General features: G+C 35.2%; 1 protein-coding gene across 2 annotated transcripts in view; it reads left to right on the top strand.

Moving 5' to 3' along the window:
- Nucleotides 1-23,692, top strand: part of CPD (carboxypeptidase D) — a 70,575-nt gene that overhangs the window by 5,582 nt on the left and 41,301 nt on the right. For both annotated transcript variants that reach the window (XM_081270985.1, XM_081270986.1), the window contains exon 2: nt 1,550-1,797. In XM_081270985.1, coding sequence (XP_081127111.1) covers nt 1,550-1,797 — 248 coding nt within the window. The remainder of the gene's footprint in view (nt 1-1,549; nt 1,798-23,692) is intronic.

Below are 23,692 nucleotides of genomic sequence, written 5' to 3'. Positions count from 1 at the left end.
GAAGTTTTTCAGTGTTCCTATATCTATAGATTTGATCAGATTAGCCAGGCGCAGTGGTACACACCTGTAATCCTAGCGCTCTGGAGGCTGAAGCATGAGGATCAAATGTTGGAAGCCAGCCTCAGCAACTTAGTGAGGCTGTAAACAACAGGGTCTCAAAATATAAAATAATAAGGGTGGGGATGTGGCTCAGTGGTTAAATGCCCCTGGGTTCAATCCCTGGTACCCCACCCCCCAAAATATTTTGGGGCCAGATTATAAATTGACTCACTTAAAAGCAGAAAATGCGGGGCTATAGATATAGCTCAGTAGTAGTACACTTGGCTAGCATGTATAAGGTCTTGGGTTTAATCTCTAACAAAACACATATACATATGCACACAGAAACATTAAGAAAAACTTTTTGGTAGCGGTTTTGTTGTTGTTGTTTTGTTTTCTCCTGAGGATTGAACCAAGTGGTATTTAATCACTGAGCCAGATCCTCAGTCCTTTTAAAATTTATAAATTTGAGATAGGGTCTTTCTGAGGCTGACCTTGAACTTGTGATCCTCCTGCCTTATATCTTGAGTAGATAGGATTGCAGGCATGTGTCATCATGCCTGGCAAGAAAAAGGGTTTTGTTTTTTGTTTTATTTAATCAGCCTTATCTCCAGGTTAATTCTAAAAATGTCCCCATCTCTTGGCGCAATGGAGGATTAGTCTTTGAAAGGCTGTATTATTTTTCTCTGAAAACATATCACTATATATCTGGTTGTTTTTTGTTTTTCCTGAAACTTCTCAACTGTGACTTCTTTCTTGAAAATGTGAATTTAGTCTAGGTATTTTGTAAAACTGGAGCAAAACAAAACTCATCCTTTTTTAAACTAGACTCCCTATCCTTAAAACTCTGTGGACAGTAAATATACAAAGCATAACCCAGCTCATGTATTCAACAAGTATTATTTATACAGCCAAATTTTCTATGAAATTAACACATTATGAAATGTAAATATGAGGTTGAACTATATGAAATTGTCATTTTTTATAGGTTTTAAAAAAGGTTGAATATTGGAAAAGTCACATAGTTCAGCCCATTACATGAATTTGGAATTCCTTAAATAAGACATTTCCTGAAACATTAGTTAATGCTGTGTTATTCAACTACTTTTTCAATGATAGAAAATTCTTTAAAGTTACTTGTGGTTAACCTGAAACTGTTTGAAATTTTAAGTTGATGATACTTTCTTTCCATTTTCCTTTTTTTTTTTTTTTTTTTTTTTTTGTTACTGTTAGTAGTGGTTCCCTTATAACAACTTATAGAGCTGTCTTCTGGTCCCCAAGAGAGATATTTCAATTTGTTTATGGGTCTGGGGGAATATAGCTCAGTGTTAGTGTTTGCTTAGTATGCAGGAGGCCCTGGGTTTAATCCCCAGCAACACACAAACACACACAAAGATGAGTTCATTTATTAATGATATTGTGGAACTTTTATTAAATGCATTGTGTTTTCTATGTCTTTTATTCATTTATTTTTTTTTTAGTGATACATGATTTGGTTGTGTTTTCAAAGGTTTGTGCTTTCTGGAAATCTTCATGGTGGCTCAGTGGTAGCAAGCTATCCTTTTGATGATTCTCCAGAGCATAAAGCAACTGGAATCTATAGCAAAACCTCAGATGATGAAGTCTTTAAATACCTGGCAAAAGCTTATGCTTCAAATCACCCCATAATGAAAACTGGTGAGCCTCATTGTCCAGGAGATGAAGATGAGACTTTCAAAGATGGAATCACAAATGGTGCACATTGGTATGATGTGGAAGGTATGCAAAACACAGAATTTGCTGTATTTCCCCCTGCTTATTTAGCTTTCTTTAGTGTAGTTAAGAAAGGAAACTTTGTGGAATTCTAATTTTTTAAAATTTTATTTCTTTTTATATTGATAATTTCAAACCCATAATAAAATTGAAAGACTACCTATAGAAGTCTTTAAATATGAGCACCCATATATCCTTTATTTAAATTCACCCACTGTTATCTTTTCTGCTATATGCTTTGCTTCCTCACCTCCACACACATCCACACCCTCCCCTCTACATACACATATAATCTTTTGCCAATCCATCCAAAAATAGGTTGTAGTTTTCATGACACTTTGCCTGTAAGTTCCATTGCATGTTTCTCAAGTACAGTCCTCTATAGAATTATATACCATTACCATAACCAGTAATTCAATACTACCATCCTACATGCTTTCCATAATTCAAATTTTACTTATTATCCCCAAAATATCCTTTGTAGCTCCTTTTTCTCCAGATCTAGGATCCAGTCAAGGTTCAGGAATTGGCATTTGTTTGTTGTGAAGAGTCCAGACCAGTTGTCCTATGGAACATTGCCTATTCTGGATTTGTCATTTTTTTCATGTTAAAATTCAGGCCCAATTTTCTAGCACAATCATTATATAGACTGTATCACATCACATCAGGAGACACATAAAAGCAGCTAAAAGTGACTATGTTGGACAGCTTAATTAGTATGATAACCATTAATGAGATCTTTCCATTTTATATAAAGACACATTTTCCTTGTCTATTTTAAGCTGTAGGGTGGTCATGGAATTATTCTATTTGTTTATTTTTTCTTTAATTATGATAAAATTTGCCATTTTATCCCTTTTTTTTTTTTTTTGCTACTGGGGATTGAACCCGGGGTGTTTTACCCTTGAGCTACATTCTCAGCCTTTTTTATTTTTTATTTTGAGTCAGGGTCTTACTGAGTTGCTGAGGGCCTCAGTAAATTGCTTATTCTGGTCTCAAACTTGGAATTCTCTTGCCTCAGCCTCCCAAGTGGCTGGAATTACAGTTGTGAGCCACTGTGTCTGGCTTAGCCATTTTAAAATGTAGAATTAATGGTATTAATTGTATTCACTTCTATTTTCCATCATCACAATCTATCTCCAAGCTTTTTTATTATGTTAAACAGAAACTCTGAAATTGTTAAATAATAATTCCCATTCCCTTCAACCCTGTAGCCACTGAGAACCTCTAATTTATTGTTTATCTCTGTGAACTTGCCTATTCTAGATATTTCACATAACTGGAATCTTACAATATTTGTTTGTTTGTTTCTACCTAGTTTATTTCACTTAGCATAGTATTCTTAGGTTCATCTATTTTGTAACATGTTTCAGCACTTTATTCTTTTTTATGGTTTGTATTCCTTGAATGTATAAAACACATTTTGTTCATCTGTTGATTGGCACTGGGTTGTTTATACCTTGCTGGCGGTGAATAATGCAATAATGAACATTGTTGTACAAGTATCCAAGTCCTCAGCTTGTCTTCAATTATTTTGGGTATGTAGCTAGAAGTGGAATTGTTAGATCATATAGTAATTCTATGTTTAGCTTTAAAGAAACTGCCAAACTTTACCATACTGGCTATACTATTTGTATGTATTCCTACCAGCAACATGCAAAGGTTTCAATTATCATGGAATGCTGTTTTAAAAGAATTGTTAAAGTGAGCTTGAATTGTTTACCTGTTCTTTTAAATGTCATGAGAATGGTTATTGCTCTTTTAAAAATTTGGCAGACTTTGAAGAATAACTTTGTTTTTGTGCACAAACTTAGATTTTTAAGAATAAGCAAGAAGGAATAAGTCAACCCATGGAAATGTCATCAGTATAAATATTTTCTCTTAGAATCTGCTCATGGTGAAATGCCTTTGGGCTTTCTTATCTTTTTATTGATGGTCACATTATAAAGTGTCTTATGATGTGTCTCTTAATTTATCTTTATTTAAGCCTTTTAAATTGCTTTCTGACTTTTTATGTCAAGCCACAGACACCCAAAATGAGACTTAGTATCTCTGTAGAGTTTTCTGATCCCCCTGTAGTTTGTATCTGTGTTTCTATAATAAGCATCTATAGATGTTTGAAATATTTAGAAGCCAAACAGTTAGAGGTGATTTTGAAAACCATCTATTAAAAAGAAAGCTCTTTTTTTAATAGATAAGGGACATATTTCAATGTGTAATCCTTACATGTCAATCTTTAGTAGGTACATTTAATAAAATCTAATTTTGTGAACTGGTGATTTTGTGAGTTAGATTAATTTGGGATGATGTTACTTAAAATAATGGATTGAAGAATAATTTACTTGCCCTTTTTGGAAAAAGTTCTAAAAGGTTAGAAAGCAATTCCTAATTGACAATTGAAGAATGTAAGTCTATGTTATACTATTTCAAAAACAAATATCCTGCCTTCACCGAACTGTGATATTAAGATCAGAGATTATTTAGTTATTTAGTTACTAGATTTTTCTAACAACTGAAGAAGTTAAGTTTTGTTGCTGCTATTGTTATTGTTTTTATGCTTCAACGTTTCTCTTTAGCTGAATGGTCAGACATGTTTTATGTTATTTCTACAACAGCTGCTCTTTCTACCTTAGCAAATTTCAAGCAGATTCTTCTTGAGGGAGGAGGCTGTGATGGTTTCAGTCATTTCAACAGGGCAAATTCATTTTGTTTATCTTATGCAGGACTGCAGTGAGTAAGATGCTGTGAAACCTTGTGACTTGGCATATATTCAAACCCTGATGTCCTGGAGTGATTTTACTGATACTCTGTGTGATGTATTTAGGAATTATAGCTCAAAGAAGTATATGTAGGCCTTTAAAGCTGAAAGGAAATATATTGATCTAGTCCAATCCTTTTGCTTTATAGAAATTCAAGACCTGAGAGAGGGAATGACTTATGCAATGTAATTTTTTTTATTTAGCAAACATTTACTGCAAACATTCCTGCCACATTACCTGCCACAATCCATATGCTGTACTAGGATGATGGGGACATAGTGGAACAAACCAGAAATAGTTCCTGCCAGTGAGAATCAGATAGTGTATTACTTGGGTGGAACGTAGGGTGATTGGCCTCTACTACTTTACCTTCATTGCCAGGGTTGACTCAGCATATCTAGCTGCCTATGTAGGAGGTCCCTGCTTCTTTCAACATGCCTTTCAAACCTTCAAGATTCATGTAGGGAATGATTATCCTTAGAAGGCCTGTGAATAGTAATGCTTACCTGCTAAAGCCTCATTACTCTGAGAGCCTAAAAAGGACTTATTCATGGAGGAGGGCACCTTCTTTTTTTTTTTTTTTAATTTTTTTTCTTAAAGCACAGTGTGTTAAGTTGAATGCCTTTTGCCTACCTTTTTTTCCCCTGTGGTACTGGAAATTGAATCCACTCTCTACTACTGAACCGTATCCCCAGTTCGTTCGTTCTTTCTTTTTTGTTTTTAATTTTGAGACAAGGTCTCACTAAGTGACCAAGGCTGGCCTTGAACCTGAGATCCTTCTATACCTCAGTTTCCTGAGTTGCTAGAATTACAGAGATGTAATTGCATCACACCCAGCTCAGAGTTTTATTTTCAGTAATGATCTATAGCATGAAATAACTTTAGTTTTTTGTGTACGTTTCATGATGTATGTACATAAAACAATTCTATGAAATAATACTTTTCAAATTTTTTTTAAAGATGTTTTTGGTTTGTAGATAGACACAATACCTTTATTTATGTATTTATTTATTTTTATGTGGTGCTGAGGATCAAACCCAGAAGATCGAACCCAGTGCCTCATACATGTTAAGCAAGTGCTCTACCATTGATTCACAACCACAACATTATAAATATATTTCACTATTATTTCTTCTATCCTATCCTATTCTGTTTGTTTGTTTGTTTGTTTTGGCACCAGGGATTGAATCCAAGGGCACTTATCTCTGAGCCATATCTCCAATCCTTTTTATTTTTTATTTAGACACAGGGTCTCACTAAGTTGCTTAGGGCCTTGCTAAATTGCTGAGGCTAGCCTCAAACTTGTAATCCTTCTATCTCAGCCTCCTGAGTGGCTGGGATTACAGGCATGTGCTACCATTCCTGGCCCATTTCATTTTTAAAAAATTATTTTTTAGCTGTAGTTGGACACAATATCTTTATTTTATTTATTTATTTTTATGTGGTTCTGAGGATCGAACCCAGGGCCTCACACATGCTAGGCGAGTGCTCTATCGCTGAGCCACAATCCCAGCACCCCCATTTCATTTTTTTTTAAGAGAGAGAAAGAGAATTTTTTAATGTTTATTTTTTAGTTTTTGTCGGACACCACATCTTTGTATGTGGTGCTGAGGATCGAACCCGGGCCGCATGCATGCCAGGCTAGGGAGTCCCATCTCCAGCCCTACCCCCATTTCATTTTTAAAAAAAATATTTTTTAGTTGTAGATGGACCCGATACCTTTAATTATTTATTTTTATGTGGTGCTAAGGATCGAACCCAGTGTCTCACCCATGCTAGGTGAGTGCTCTACCACTAAGCCACAATCCTAGCCCCGCCATTTCATTTTTTAAAAAATATTTTTTAGTTGTAGATGGACACAATACCTTTAGTTATTTATCTTTATGTGTTGCTAATGATTGAACCTAGTGTCTCACCCGTGCCAGGTGAGTGCTCTACCAAGCCACAACCCCAGCCCCTTCATTTCATTTTTTAAAAAGTAAGTAACTTACCAGTTGTCACAAGTCAATTATATATTTCACTAATAGGTTATGACCTACAGTTTGGAAAAAAACCCTGTTTTTCATCATCATATGGTAGAATTGATTTATTTATAAATTCTAAGTAGGAACAAAACACCTTGCACATTGCATTTCATTACTTATTACTTGGGGGTTTTCTTTTGCCCTGACTTGTTTGTATGTCTCAGTCATTTCCAGTGCAGACTGAGCCTGGTTTCCCTCCCTATAATTTGAATAAGTATTGAGATAGGAAATTAGAAATATAATTGTCAGCTTTCCCTGTTGCTCATGTGTTTATTCATACTATGATTAGATAGGATAGCTGCCATAATGCCTTATATTTGTGTTTTGGTTTGTTTATTTATTTAATTGTAAGCCACTTCTGACTTGGGGACTAAAGTTTTTCAAACTGGTAATTGTGATTTTTCTTTTTTTTCTCTTCCGGAAGAAGAAAATATTCTGTGAATGAATCAAACTTTTCCCTCTCCTTTTATACTCTGGGCAGAGTTATAAACTGTGACTACATAGCATATGATGTGCCTAGTTCATTTTTTTTGTGTGTGTGAATATGAATACCTTTGATCATGTGGGCAACCATTCTTTCTCTACAGTGGAGGTCAGACTGAGCAGCATGAATGTACTCTAAATATTGAGATACACTTGACTGGGAGTAGGTGGCTGCTGGAAAGGAAAGAACATGGGGAAAATAATTACCAGTTTTCAATAGCATAACAAGTAGATCTGTCCAAGAATGGACCAAAAATCTTATCTAGAGGAGTGTTTTCTGTGTCATTGAATAGGGCTTTATATGTTAACCCATATGACACCAGAAAATTGGAATCTAAAACAAAGGAAAAATCCAAAGAACAAACCCCAGAGTACCTTATATTAATAAGTAGACAAATTCATAAGTATAGTAGGGAATTTAAGTTGTACTTCTCTCAGTAACTGTTAGATCATAAAGACATACATGAATAAGACCACAGTGGAGGCATTGGGTGTGTGACACATGCCTGCAATCTCAGTGGCCTGGGAGACTGAGGCAGGGAGAGTATGAAGTTCAAGATCAGTCTCAGCAACCTAGCCAGGCCCTAAGCAACTTAGCAAGACACTGCCTCAAAAATAAATAAATAAATGAAAGGGTCTAGGGATGTGGCTTATTGGCTAAGCACCCTTGGGCTCAATCCCTTGTGCCAAACAAAACAAAACAAATCAAACAAACAAAAAACCCAGTGGATTTGAAAAACCATAATAAACCACATAAATAAACCAATTTGACCTAATGAACATATATAGAAAGAATCTAATTTTCCTGCAGTCTCTTTACTAATGTCAGGTATAGATGACTAAGTAATTTACCAGTTGTCATGTTTATGGAAGATGTGTCTGGTTGTATTAAGTGCTTGTGTTATTTTGTTTTTTTAAAAATTATGTATTAAAAGCAAAACAACAAACATAAAAACTTAAAGGGTTCTTATATCTTTGTTGGTTTTACATTTTGATAGGATCAAGTCTAAACTTGAATAGATTCTGATCAACCTATATTTCTAGTCTCATCTTCTACCTCTCTGCACTGCTGAACTACTTTCCCTTCCTCAGAAGTGAACCTTCACACATTAGGCTATTCTGTCTAGAATGGTTTCCTTCAGTTTACCTGTAAATCCTTTGAAACCTCCCTTGTAATAAGTGTCACTCTCCTGCCCACCTAGAGTTTTTTTTTTTTTTTGTTATCTCAGCAATATAATGCTTATCCAACTTATGTTAATAGTTTCTTTGTGTCTCATGTGTGAATTCTTTGATAATAAGGACAGGGAGGTGCTATTCATTTTTGGAGTTATCTTTGTGTAAAATGGAAGGGACAGTCCTAGAGGAAGGGAGAGTAGGGAGGTTTTTACTATTATTTGGATTGAGGCCTCTTTAGGAGATAATAAGGGGTTTATCTAGAGGGATGCACGGGAATGAAGAAGGAATATGTTTGAGAAGAATTGCATAATTGACCTCTGATTAAATGGTAATACAGAATGTCAAGGAGAGAAAGGACCCAAAGATATGACTTTGAGGATTTTGAGTCTGAATAAATGAGAATGATGATAAAAAAAAGTTATTTAAAGGATTGTCTCTTTCTCCTTCTGTCTCTGTCTGACTTTCTGAGAAGAGTTGAAATTAGAGGTGGTACTTGATGTTCTGGTCACAAGTACCCAAAAGGCAGTTAGGAAATAGATTCTGAGATTTAGGAGTTTGTTTTGTTTTGCTATTGGGGATTGAGCTGAGGAGCACTCTGTAACTGAGTTGCATCCCCAGCCCTTTTTATTTTTTTGTTTTGAGATAAGGTTTTACTAAATTGCTTAGGGCCACATTAAATTGCTGAGGCTAGCCTTGAATTTGCAATCCTCCTTGTAAGCCTCCTGAGTTGCTAGGATTACAGGTATGGGCCACCACGTCTGGCAGATTAAAGAGTTTTGAGACATTTGGAAAGCATATATCAGAATACAGGATTTTGAAAAATGATTTGATATTGTTTCCTGGCATAATTGCTTGGAGGCAGAAATTCAACTAATACATATGTATAAATGAACAGATGGGTGCTTTTTCACCTCCAAAGTGAATTTTAGGATGTACCAGGATGCTTTCTTTAAGGAATGCTGACAATTCATATACTAATTATCAGCCTGTTCATGTGTGAGTATAACTGATAATCAAATGTACAGTGCTTTTGGTCTTAGCTGATCTTGTACATTGAAGAGTTGATTGGATCTCTTCTTCCTATTTTGTTCTCTTTTTAAAGGAGAGTTTCCTAATCTAAAAGGAAGGCAAAAAAGGTAAACCATAATTCAACAGAATATTTGCTTCTACTTGAGTCATGAGTTTGCTTTAGTAAACTGAAGTATAACCTAATATAAAATCTGACCTTTAGGAGCATTGCACTAGTGTACCTTGTAATGTGATAATAAGACCCTGTGAAGATTGAGAGCCAAATACTGCTATTTAGGGTTTGGCCCTTAAATCTTTACAACTATGTCTATAAATTGGATGTACTCTTCCCCCCTTTTTTCTCTTTAACTCAGGTGATAGAGAATGGGAGAATATTTTTAAAAAGAGGGAAATGCAGTTCAAAGATCTCTGAGAGATGGTGTTGACCAAGTTGGAACTAAAAACAGAGGCAGGACTGTTTAGCTCTGTAGAATCATATCACTAGCAAATATATATCTAGTGGGAGTGGTGAAGGAAATAGATTTTCAGAAGATTAGTTGCTCAGAATGTAAAGACCAAGTTCAGGTAAGGTTTGGTCAACCTAAATTTAAAGATTAGGGATTTGGGGATTTTTTTTTTAAATTTTTAAAAATTTATTTATTTATTTTTTTAGTTCTGGGCGGACACAACATCTTTGTTGGTATGTGGTGCTGAGGATCGAACCCGGGCCGCACGCATGCCAGTCGAGCGCGCTACTGCTTGAGCCACATCCCCAGCCCGATTTGGGGATTTTTTAAAGGACAACCTTTGTTTTCCATTCATTTGGCTCAGATTTTTCCATTTAAAATTTTTTATGAGCATCATGACATCAACTTGTGAGAACTCTTAGGGAGTCCAAAATTATCACTTAATAACTCACCTATTTTCTGTAAAAATATTAGAAGCAGTCAGAATTAATTGTGAGAATTTCTCACTATCCTTTGAACTAATAAATAGTCTTTCCTTATCTGCAGTTTTACTTTCTAAGGTTTCAGTTAAAACTACTGAAGTCTCCCTTTATCTATAGGGTTTATGTTTCAAGAATCCCAGTTTTCAACCATGGCCTGAAAATTTAAGTGAAAAATTCCAGACACAAACAGCTCATAGGCTTCGAATTGTTCTGAGCAGCATGATGAAATTTCCAGTATCCTGTTGTCTTACTGAAACATGAATCTTCTCTTTGTCCACCATATCCATGCTGTATATGTTACCTGCCCTTTAGTCTCTTATATATCAGATGACTGTTGAGATATGGCAGTGCTTGACTTCTGGTCACCCTTACATAGTAGCCTAATGCTGTATCACACTATCACATGAAGAAAGAGGGTGGGGAGTACATTACTATATTTTGAAATAGAGACCAAATTCATATAACTTACAATATGTTGTTACAATTATTCTATTTTATTACTAGTTATTGTTGATCACTTACTGTGTCTAGTTTAGAAATCAAACTTTATCATAGGTACATATGTACAGGAATAAACATAGTATATATAGAGTTTGGTCCTATCTTTGGTTTAAGGCATTCATTGGGGTTCTTAAAACATCCCACATGGATACAAGGGGTCTACTATAGTTTTTTTTTTCCTACTATAGCTCTAAATTTAAATATAAACTGGAAATTGTCTCTCTATATTCCTGTATTCTAAAATTATTTTCCTATTTTTAAAAATTGTAGTTTTCCTGTAAAAGGTAATAAATTTCCTAAATAATATAGTTTAATATTTAATATTTGGCCCTATGTTTTTTATGTCTAACAATGAAACATTGACTATTTTTTTTCCCATTGGCTTTATGCTTGAGGCAGAAGAGCAAATTGTTTGGGAGAAGGAGACTAGTTAGTTTGGATAGCTTTAAGGCTGTTCATTTCCAGATCTGCAGTTTCTGTTTCTAATCTTTCCTAACTTTGGTCTGCCTGGGAGATTCTGTCTCATATCCTTTTCTCCTACTTGACTGAAAACTGGCATATTTTTCTATCATCTGAATCACATTGTGTTACATTGCCTTGGAGTTTTCATACTTTTGGGGCAGCATGACAGAAGGAATAATTTGGTGATTTTTAAAATAGTATCATAAAAGTATCATCCCAGAGTTTTTATTAAAAGATATTTTCATCTGGGTGCTTCAAAGTACAGGATAAGGAAACATTACACCTGTGTTGTGAATGAATTGAAGGCTTTGCTTGTTCATTTTCAGCTTCTTACCAAGGGAGGCCTGATTTTGCTCATTTGTTTTGAGAATGTGTTTAAATAAACACAAATGAAAAAAATTGCTGATGCATATATAAAATATATTTTTAGTAATTATTTCTTGTTATGCTTATTATTTATAAAAATTATAATAAAACCATGCCTTTTTGATAAATTATGTGCCAGTGGTTATTATAATAATACAATTTGGAAGACAGAAATGTAATACTAGGTCATTATGATCATTGGAGATAAGAAAAATATAAATGTACATACATAATTATTATAGATTGGAACATTTGTAGGATGGCTAAAGCATGCAGGTATATTACATTCAAATTAAAATCTGCTGGAGGAAGTGACCTGGGAAAAATTCAAAGAAAAAAAGGGAAGTTGTAAAATTTCTACTGTAAAGAAGAGATGTGTTCATGTACTTTTTATAAAGACAATTCTAGGAATCAAATCTCCGTGATGCTTTCATTTATTTGGAGGCATTTAAAGTAATGTAAAGGTTTTAGTTAAAATTTTGTTTAGTGTACAGGATATTTACTTTGTTTAGAATTCTTTGAACTTAAAAATGAAAACTTAAAAATTTGTGAGGTAGGCTGGGTACAGCTCAGTGGTACAGCATTTGCCTAGTATTCATAAGACCCTGGTTTTCATCCTCAGCAACACACACATACACACACACACACACACACACACACACAATGTTGCATAATTTTTTAGTTATTTTAGTGTGAATAAATTGAAGATCACTGGTTTAGGAAGCTTTGAGAGACTGATAGGTAATAGAAGCTTGCTTATTTATGATGGTTAATAAATAGGATAAATAGCAGATCCTTTATACTACTATTAAGGTGTTATATTATTTTGCTGTAACTGAATGTCTTGCTCCCCAAATAAAAATTTTTCTTTGACTGGTTAAAGATATTGTGAAATCTGACTTTTCTCCTTTATTTTAAACCAAATGAAATATCATCCTAAATAAATGCATTAAGTGAATCTGGCAATAGCTACAACTGTGAGTAATACAATATCTACTTACAGATCAGTGAGGATTGCTTTTTGTGGACAGGTTTTGTATTGAAAAAATCAAGACAACAGATCTGAACCAGTTACTAAGTAAGATTACTTATGATTACTTATTATTAAGTCTTTGACATTTAATATGGAAAAATAGTGTTAAGTTTAACACAGGTGGCAAATAATGCCTACTTGTGGTATATCACAAAAAAATTCTTGAATTATTCATAACTCAGACAGTTAATGTCCCCATTTGTTTCCAGGTTTCTTTCTTTTTTGGTACCAGGAATTAAACCCAGGGCTGCTTAATCACGAGCCACATCCTAAGCCCTTTTTAATATTTTATTTAGAGACAGGATCTCACTGAGTTGCTTAGCGCCTTGCTTTTGCTGAGGCTGGCTTTGAACTCGCAATCATCCTGCCTCAGCCTCCCAAGCTGCTGGGATTACAGGTATGTGCCACCATGCCTTGCTGTGGTCTGTCTTGGTAAATTTTCCTTTGTGGGGGAGGGAGTAACTGGGTACCCAAGGGTGCTTAGCCACTGAGCCACATCCCCAGCCCTTTTTATTTTCTTTCTTTTTTAAATTGGTTCTTTTTAGTAGAACCCATTTTGACATAATTATGAAAGCATGGAATGTATTTTGTTCTAATTCAGTCCCCAGTACCTTTTTATTTAAAATTTTAATTTAATGTTTTTTGATACTGGGGATTTAGCCCAGAGGTGCTTGACCACTGAGATACATCCCCAGTCCTTTTTATTTTTTATTTTGAGACAAGGTCTCACTAAGTTGCTGAGCACCTCACTAAGTTGCTGAGCCGGCCTCAGAATTTCGAAACTCCTACCTCAGCCTCCAGAGTTGATAGGATTATAGGCATTCACCACCATGCCTGGCTTGATGAATGTTTCATATGTACTTCAAAGCATGTGTATTTCACTGTTGATGGAGGGAGTATGGTATAAATATCACCTAGATCTAGTTAGTTGATGGTATTACTGAAATCTCTAGCTTTTGCTCAATTTTTGCCTACTTGTTCTGTTGAGGAGAAGTGTGCAGCTGCAATTGTGGATTTGCCCATTTTTTTCATTATTTTGAAGTTCTGTTGTTAGGGCCATACACATTTAGGATTATGTTATCTTGCAGAATTGACTGTTTTATCCCTTTGTAATGTCTGTCTCTCTTTGTCCTTGGCAATTTTCCTTGCTCTGAAATCTATGGTATCTGATAGAAATATATCTATACTATTATATTTAAAACGAGTTTCATATAGATGGTTTATAATTAGATCATGTTTTTAATTCAGTTTGACAATTTCTGTCTTTTAGTTGCTATACTTTTGCCATTTACGTTGAATATACTTATCGATAGGTTTGGATTTTTAGATCTTATGTTTCCTGTTTGCCCCTCTGTTTATTAATGCATTGTTTCCATTTTCCTGCTTTCTAATTGGATTGTTTGAATGTTATTTAGTGTGTCATTTAAAATTATCTATTATGTTTTTAATTATGTCTCTATGTTTAGTTTGTTTGGGTAGTTGCTATAGGAATTATGATTTATATACTTACTGTTCACAGTTTTACCTAAAATTAATCTTTTTTTACCATTTTAAGAGGGATATATAGCCAGGTGTGATAGTACATTCCTGTAATCCCAGTTACTCAGGAAGCTGAGGCAGGAGGATTACAAATTTGAGGGCAGTCTGGGCAACTTATAAGACCCTGTTTCAAAATTTAAAATAATTAGAAGAGCTGGGATGTTGCTTGGTGGTAAGTATGCTTGCCTAGTATGTGTAAAGTCCTAGGTTCAATCCCTAGAAGAAAAAATTTAAAAAGAAAGAAAAGGAATGTATAAACCTTCCCATCACACTGTATCCTCCCAGTTTATGTTGTACTTAACGTATGTATTATGTCTATATGCATTGACAGTGCCACCAATGCCATGGTTTTAACTTTAAACTGTCAACACTGTCTAAAGAACCTGAGGAAAATAGTTTATTATATTTACCCTTTTCATTCATATATTACCTATTTCGTTCACTTTTCATTCATTCTTGAAGTTCCAGGTTTCTCTCTGATAACATTTCTCTTTTGCCTTAAGAACTTGACTTAGAATTTCTTCTAAATCAAATCTACTTAGATTTTTGTTTTGTTTTGTTTTCTTTCACTGAGTATCTATGTTGCCTTTATTCCCAAAGCCTCCACGGCTTCTGCTGAGAAATTCAATCATTTGAATTGTTTTCCCTGTGTATCAATGCATAATTTTTCTTTGGCTATTTTTAAGACTTTTTTCTTTGTCTTTGGTTTTCAGCAGTTTAATTATGAAATATCTAGGCATGGATTTCTTTGAATTTATCCTGTTTGGGATTTGCTGAACTTCTTGAAATGTAAGTTTATGTCTTTTGCCCAGTTTGTTACGTTTTTAGCCACTATTTCTTCAATAAAATTTTAAGCATTTTTCTCTTTTTTTCCTCTCCTTTTGATATTCCAATGACAATGCTAGACCTTTTAGTATTGTCTGTAAAACTCTCTTCTTTTTCTTTATTATTATTAATTTTTTTATTTTTCAGTGCTAGGGATGAACCCAGGGTCTTAATGTATGCTAGGCAAACAAACTACTAGTGAGCTGCACATCCCCAGACATCTCCCGCCGCCCCCGCTCTGTTGTTTAGCATGTACAAAGGTAATTTCTCTTTATCAGTCTTCAAGATAACTCACTCTTTCCCCTTGTCATTTCCATTCTTTTCAACATTTACAATAAATTTTTTAAATTCAATTATTGTATTCTTCACTTATAGAGTTTCTTTCATTTTCATTTATTTATTTATTTTTGGTTCCAGGGACGCTTAACTACTGAGCCACATCCCCAGCCCTTTTTTATTTTTTAATTTGAAACAGGGTCCTGCTAAGTTGCTTAGGGTCTCACTAAATTGCTGAGGTTGGCATTGAATTTATAATCCTCCTGCTTCAGTCTCTAGAGCCTCTGGGATTACAGGTGTGTGCTACTATTCCTACCTGCTTCTCAATTTCTATTTTGTTCTTTGTGTGTATGTGTGTGTGTAGTACTGGAGATTAAACCCAGTGCCCACTGGGTTCATTCATTGCTGGTGGGAATGTAAAAACAGTAGAACCATGTTGAAAAACAAACTTCTTATGAAGTTAAGCTTAAATTTCTCTTATGACTCAACCATACCACTTCTAGGTGTTTACCTCAAAGACATGAAGTCATATGTCCACATTAAGATCTATGCATAGCTTTACTTATAATTACCAGTTCCCCCTGGGTTTAATCTCCAGTATGACACACACACACCCCTATACACACACAAGAATGGATAAACAAATTGTATTTCTTCCTTTCACTACATTTTAAGAATGATTAATCTTATTTTCTTGGAGCATGGCTATAATAATTGTTTTAAGGTTAGTTTGATAATTCCAACATCTGGGTCATCTTGGAATTTATGTCTATTGACTCTTTTCCTTGTAATTTGTTGAGACTTTTACTAGTTCTTTGAATATCAGATAATTTTGGATTGTATCTTGGACGTAGTGTAGTGTTCAAGATTAGACACATATTATTTTGTTTTGCAATCCCTAACCCTCTACCCTTCCACCCCTGTCATGGGGATTGAACCCCCATCCTTGGGACTCTACCACTGAGCTACACCTTTCCCTTGGGTCTTGTTTAAATCATGTTATTGTGTTTGTTTTTTTTTAATGATAACTTTGTTTGTTTGTTTGTTCTAGCAGGGAATGACCTAGTTAGGTTCAGCTGCAAGTTTTGACTTGCCTTGTGCAGGCTGTGATTCCAATGTCAGTTCAGTTTTTGAAGCCTTTGTAATGTTATTGAGATCTGTCCTGTGTGTGTGTGTCAGTGAGGGGCCAATCTAAGAACTAGGTATTGACCTATTTTATAGTTCAGTGTCTATGCTTTTGATGTACTGTTTAACATCAGATTCACATACTTGCAGCTCAGAAATGAACCAGGAATTCATAGACAACTTTGTGGAGTCCCTTTCATAAGCTTCATCATAACTGCAATGTGACCAAGTCTCTGGCTTCCAGGTCTCCCAATATAGATGATAAATAAGGACATGAAGATACCCTTTTATGGGAAAGAAAAAATATGCAATATTATTATTAGTCATTGGGGGAATAAAAATTAAAACCACAGGAGAAAACACTACACACTCACTAGAATGCTTAAAATTTAAAAGATCAGGGCTGGGGTTGTGACTCAGTGATAGAGAGTTCGCCTAGCTCGTACAAGGCCCTTGGTTCGATCCTCATCACCACATAAAAATCAATAAATAAAATAAAGGTATTATGTCCAACTAAAAAATAAATATTAAAAAAAATTTAAAAGATCAACCAGTTGTTTGATCAACTTCTTAGTTGATGATGTGGAACAGTTGGAATGTTCATTCATTGCTGGTGGGAATGTAAAAACAGTAGAACCATGTTGAAAAACAAACTTCTTATAAAGTTAAGCTTAAATTTCTCTTATGACTCAACCATAACACTCCTAGGTATTTACCTCAAAGACATGAAGTCATATGTCCACACTAAGATCTATACATAGCTTTACTCCTAATTACCAAAAAACTGGAAAAAATTGAAATATTCATCACATAGAGAATGAATGAATAAGCCTGGCAGTGGTGCAGGCCTGTAGTTTCAGCAACTCAGGAGTGTGAGGGAGGAGGATTACAATTTGAGGCTAGCCTTGTCAACTCAGCAACACTCTAAGCAATTTATCAAGACCCTGTCTCAAAAGAAAAAAAGATACAGGGCTGGGGATGTAGTTTAGTTAGTAAAGTGCCCCTGGGCTTAATCTCACATACAAGAACAGATGAACAAATTATATTATATCCATGTAGTAGAATACTTAGTAATAAAAAGTACTATTTAGCTGGGCACGATGGCACATGCTAGTAATCCCAGCATTTTAGGAGGCTGAGGCAGGAGGATCACAAGTTCAAAGCCAGCCTCAGCAACTTATTGGGGCTCTAAGAAGCTTAGTGAGACCCTGTCTCAAAATAAAACTAAAAAAAAGGGGGAGGGGGCTGGAGATGACTCAGTGGTTAAACATCCCTAGATTTAAGCCCCAGTACCAGCAACATGGATGAATCTCAAAGGTATTAAGACTTGTGCTAAGTGAAAGAAGCCTGATATAAGACTATATATACTACATAATTCCATTTATATGTCATGTTGGGGAATACAAAAATATAGGGAAAGAATTTAATGATTACCCAGGACCTGGGAGCTGGGGAAAGGAACTTTCTGGTGTGATGCAAATGTTCCATATATCCTCATTATATTAATAGTTATACGACTCTATACATTACACTGTATACTTAAATGAGATAACTTTTATAGCATATAAATTATACCTCCATAAACCCGACTTAATAAAAAGCTTCAAAACAGCATGTTGAGAGAGATTGTCAAAAGTGTTTTGAGCCCAGCATGGTGGAACACGCTTATAATTCCAGCGGTTCAGAAGGCTGAGGCAGGAATATCGCAAGTTCAAAGCCAGCCTCAGCAGAAGTGAGACGCTAAGCAACTCTTACCATCAATCCTGTCTCTAAATAAAATATAAAATAGGGCTGGGGATGTGGCTCAGTAGTCGATACCCCTGAGTTCAATCCCCAGTACCCCACAAAACAAAACAAACAAAAGAGTATTTTGAATCAGTTGCTTTAATATTGAGTAAAGGAGAATTGTTTAAAACTCTGTATGCTTCAAAGAAATATAAAACTTAAGATATCATGCAAAAAGATATGCATATGACATTTTTGACTAATATTTGATAAATATGGCTATAAATATGTCTAACACTTCCTCCAACAAATGTCCATTGTTGGACATTTAGGGTTGTTTTCAGGTTTATTTTTCTTCAATTTACACACTATAATCTTTCTCCTTATAGATGCTATCTCAGAATAAATTTCCAGAAAGGAATTTCTGTGTTAAGGTCATACCTTCTTAAAAGGTTTTATATAAGTATTTCTAAATTGTTACCCAGAAATGTTCTATAATCCTTTGTCATTTTTTCATAGTATTTTCTTTTCTTTATGATTATTATGATAGTGTTTATTAGATGTTTTATAATTTTCAAATAGCTAAATCTGTCATTTTGCTTTCATGCTTTCACTCACATTGATGTCATGCTTATAAAGACTTCATTCTAAGAGTATGGAAATACTTATGTTAGCATCCAATTTCCTTTATGATTTTTTTTTTGAAGCATTTAACAACCTCTTCCTCCTCTTCCTCCTCTTCCTCTTCTTCCTCCTCTTCCTCCTCCGATTGAACTAAAGGGATGCTTTACCACTGAGTTATATCCTCAGTCCTTGTTTATTTTTTATTTTAAGGTAGGGTCTCACTAAGTTATTCAAGGCCTTGCTAAGTTGCATAGACTGGCCTTGAACTTGTGATCTTTCTGCCTCAGCCTCTTTAGTTGCTGGGATTAAGGCATATACCACTCTGCCCAGCTATGATTTCATTTTTACATTAAATTTCATATGAATTGAAGAGTTTGTTTTGTAGACATGAAGTAAAGCTTTTTTTTTTTTTTTTGCCACCTACCTCATCAGTTTTAGCCATGGGCACTTTACCACTGAGCTACATCCCTAGTCCTGTTTATTTAGACAAGATCTTGCTAAATTGCTAACGGTCTCACTAAGAATTTTTGATCATCCTGCTTCAGATTCTAGAGTCACTGCGATTATAGGCATATACCTTGCGCCTGGCTCCATTCTTAATTCTTAATGTTTTCTCATTCATTTCCCAGGAATTCTCAGTTATTTTTCCAAATTAATTTCTAGATCAGTTTATCCAGTCACAATGAAAATATATTTTTTTGCATGATATTTATAAGTAATTTGGTATCCTTATAAACTTCCTATCAATAGGCATCGTAATGCTCTACTACAATCTTCTAAGTCTTTAGTAAAATTTCATAATACAAATTTGTATCTCACATTTTGTTACATTTAATCCTATACATTTTGTGGGTTTTATTGCTGGAATCTTTTTTTCTGTTTTCTATTATTGCTGAAATATAGTAAAGACATTGATTTTTATATTGTTTTAATTGGTTGTCCTTTTACGTGACTTTTTGCTTAATTTAAATACAGTCTTAGCAAAGAAAAATTTGGGGAATGTATGTCAAGATTTAACTTATATTCTATATTTTCACTATATTCTACACAATGAGGTCAATATAATATTATAGTCAGATATATTATTCACTGTAATATTTCCTCAATCTATAGGACCTACAAAGAGACTTATCTCCAAAATCTAACTTTTAGTTTTGGACTGTTTATAGGGTTGTATGTTTAAAAAAAAAAACCCAATATTTATAACGTGATCTATAGGACTAGAGGCCACTAAATAAATTTTCTTGGAATCAGTTTTTTTTGGGGGGAATATTGGGGATTGAACCAGGATTGCTTTATTACTGAGCTATATCCCCAACCCCTTTTTATTTTGATAAGGGTCTTACTAAGTTACCGAGGCTAGCCTTAAACTTGCAATCCTCCTACTTCATTCTCCTGAATTCTTATTTTAAAAAGACTTCTATCCTTCCTTCCTATTATTACCCTAGGGATATGTTTGTATGTGTCATTGAATGGAGTTAGCTAGTTTATCAGCCTGTTAAAGTTACATATAAAAATCAGGTTGGGTAATACTCTAGAATGTTATTGTAAACTTCTTGCTACCTCTTAGCTAGTACTTCCTAAGTTTTATTGAAGTAAAACAATTAAGGGACAGACAAAAGAAAGCTAGGACTCAAACCTGATTATTATAGTGTTAAAAGTCGTCTGCTTCACTGACTGCTGGCATAATTGAAGTGTAAGCTGGCCATGTTTGCAATAACATAATTATTAAATTTTACATAGGCAAAAAATACAAAGAAAAAATATTTTCATATTTACATTGCTCTGAGGAAAAAATGGGGGGGTGTTCCTGGGGATTGAACCCAGGGGCACTTTTCCACTGAGCTTATATCCCCAATCCTTTTTGATAAATTTTTAAAATTTTGAGACAGAGTCTTGCTAAGATGCTGAGGCTGTCCTCAAACTTGTATCCTTGTGCCTCAGCCTCCCCAGTTGCTGGGATTAACAGGAATGCACTACCATGCCCAGCAGCAAAATTGTTATTTTTATGTGCTGTTTTGCTTCTTCACAAAGACTTTAAATGCTGGATAGAAGACATTTTATTTATAAATTCCCAGAATCTTAGTATAATGTCTTAGACACAGTGAAAATTTATTGTGACCAGTAATGGTAAGTGAAATAAGCCAGGCACAAGGAGACAAAATTCTTTGTGTTTCTATTTATATAAGGTATCTACGGTAGTCAAACTCTTAGAATAAGGTATCTACAGTAGTCAGACTCTTAGAAAGTAGAATGGGGGTTGCCAGGGACTGAGGAGAGAAGGAAAAGAAAAATTGTTCAGTGGGCACAGTGCTTCAGTTTTGCAAGTTATAGGGCTCTTTTGTACAACAATGTGAATATAGTTGTATTATTCTGTTTTCTTTTGCTATTTCAAACTACTTGAAACCAGATATGGAAAAAGTTTATTGAGCTTACATCTTTGGAGGCTAAAGGTCTAAGGTTGGCTGACCCCCATCAGTTTGGCTTCTGGTGAGAGCCCTCTTAGCTGAGTTTTATAAATGGCAGAAAAATCAAAAGGGAACCAGCCATATGTAGTCAGTTACTTGACAGCAGATGGCCCCGCTTTATTTCAACTATCAAGACTTAATTGGGACCAGGCACAGTGGTGCACACCTGTAATCCCAGCAGCTCAGGAGGCTGAGGCAGAAGGATCCCAAGTTCAAAGCCAGCCTCAGCAACAGCGAGGGCTAAGCAACTCAGTGAGACCCTGTCTCTAAATAAAACACAAAATAGGGTTGGGGATGTGGCTCAGTGGTCGAGTACCTGAGTTCAATCCCTGGTATCCCTCTGCAAAAAAAGACCTAATTGGTGTTCCATGAGAACTACATTAATCTCTTCCAAGGGCAGTGACCCCAGTGACCTAGTTATCTTCCTCTAGACCCCACCTCTGTTGGGTTTTGTTTTTTCTTGGTGTACCTGGGATTGAACCCAGGACCTTGTACATGTTAGGCAGGTGGTCTACCACTGAGGTATATCCCCAGCCCCTTATTTTATTTTACAACAGGGTCTCACTAAGTTGCTGAAGCTGGCCTCAAACTTGGTGAACCTCCTGCTGCAGCCTCCTGAGTAGACGGAATTAAATGGGTGCACCACTACACCCAATTTAGATATCACTTCTTAAAGATTCAGTCACTTCTCACATTGTCACATTAGGAATGAAGTGAGTTTCCAGTGCATGAAACCTTTTGGGACAAACCAAATCCAAAGTATGGCAGTTGCTAACATTATTGTAATGCATGCTTAAATATGATGGATGCCCATAAATTTTATGCTATGTGCTCGTTAACACAATAATACCAAAACAATAGCCCTTTAATAGTCCCTATAGCCCTGTGTGATCTTGTTTTGCCCATATCTCTCAACCTCAGAGTACCATTTTTTCCTTTGTCCTCTACTGTGAGCCATAGTAGCCTTCTCTCCATTCCTCAAACTTGCCAAGTTTTTTTTTGTGTGTGTGTGTTTTTGACCCCTTTGATTGAATGTTCTGACTTTAGTCTGGCTGGCTCTGTCTTGTTTTTCAGATCTTGGTTTACTTAATATTACCTTCTCAGAAAGGCTTTTCCTGACCACCTAATCTCTAGTTGCCACTGGTTGCTAGCTGTCACATCACTCTTTAAAATTTTTCTGAAAATCTTATTATCTGATATTTTTCATACATATATGTATGAAAAATATAGATATATTTATGAATTTAAGGTATGTGAGAGCAGAGACTTACTTTGTTTTCTTCAACACTGTGTCCCCATGCACCTAGAATGATGCCTGACGTGTGATCAGTGCTCAGTAAATATTTACTTAAAGAAAATTGAGGGGCTATGGTTGTGGCTCAGTGGTAGAGTGCTCACCTAGCACGTTCAAGGCACTGGGTTCCATCCTTGGCACCACATACAAATAAATAAATTAAATAAAGGTGTTGTGTCCAACTACAACTAAAGAAAATATTTAAAAAAAAGAATGAAAATTGAACTTCATAGTCTTGAATTATCATTTCTAGAGAAAGACTTTATTTTCCCCGGGGATCTAAATTTGTACTTAAAAATTCCTTCTTGGATATTTCTATGTAAGTGTTCTGCAAATACCTCAAACTCAACATGCCCCAAACAAAAATAGTTATTCCCCGTCTCCTCTCAGTTACTCTTCCAAACCTTGCTTCTCTCTTTTTTTTGAGGGGAGTGGTGGTGAGGAGGAAGGGGTTGGAGGTTGGAGCCAGGGCCTTGAACATGCTGGGCAAGCACTCTACCACTGAGCCACATTCCCAGCCCAACTTACTTTTCTTTGTTAATGGCATAATCATTAGTTTAACTAATCAGGTAGAATGTCGATTCCTTTCCTCTCTCAACTCCCATAACTTATCAAACCATGTCAGTATTTCAACTTGGTCCTTCCCTCCCTTACTACACAGTTATCACCACCACTTCATTTTAGGCCTAGTTACTATTTATTTGGTCTACTGTTAAAACTGCCTAAGTGGATTTTTTGTTTCCCATCTCTCTCATATCCAGACTATACAACTTTCTATCCATCATGCTACTTCCCTATTGAAAACAACCAAAATACTCTCTGTCTCCCCCTCCCACTGCCCAGTGCTTTGGAAAGGCAAGGAAGCCTTTATTTCTAGTCTCTTAGACCCTGCTTGCTTTTCCAGCCTGACCTTTTACTATATCCCTACAGCCCTGTGCTCCTGCCCTAATACTGTGGCTTATCAGTCTCACAGATATTTAAGACCCTCCTATTCTGCACTTTTACAAGCCATTTCCTCCAACTGGAATTCTCCTGATCCTCTGCATCTTTTTTTTTTTTTTGTTTGGCTCATATGGTTTTACTCATCTTTCTTTAAGACCTAACTAAATTAAAAAGAAAGTTTCCTCCAAGTAACCTTTCTAGGTCTTCCCTCAACCCTAAAACTACTTGACTACTGGTATAGGCCCATAGTACCTCAATTACTATTTTTAAAAACTATAGAAAGTAAAATAATATAATAATCATTTAATAATTTTAAATGTAC

The sequence above is a fragment of the Spermophilus citellus genome (assembly GCF_964194105.1).
Source record: "Spermophilus citellus genome assembly, chromosome: 17".
Lineage (NCBI taxonomy): Eukaryota > Metazoa > Chordata > Mammalia > Rodentia > Sciuridae > Spermophilus > Spermophilus citellus.
This window is presented reverse-complemented; position numbering and strand designations above follow the sequence as displayed.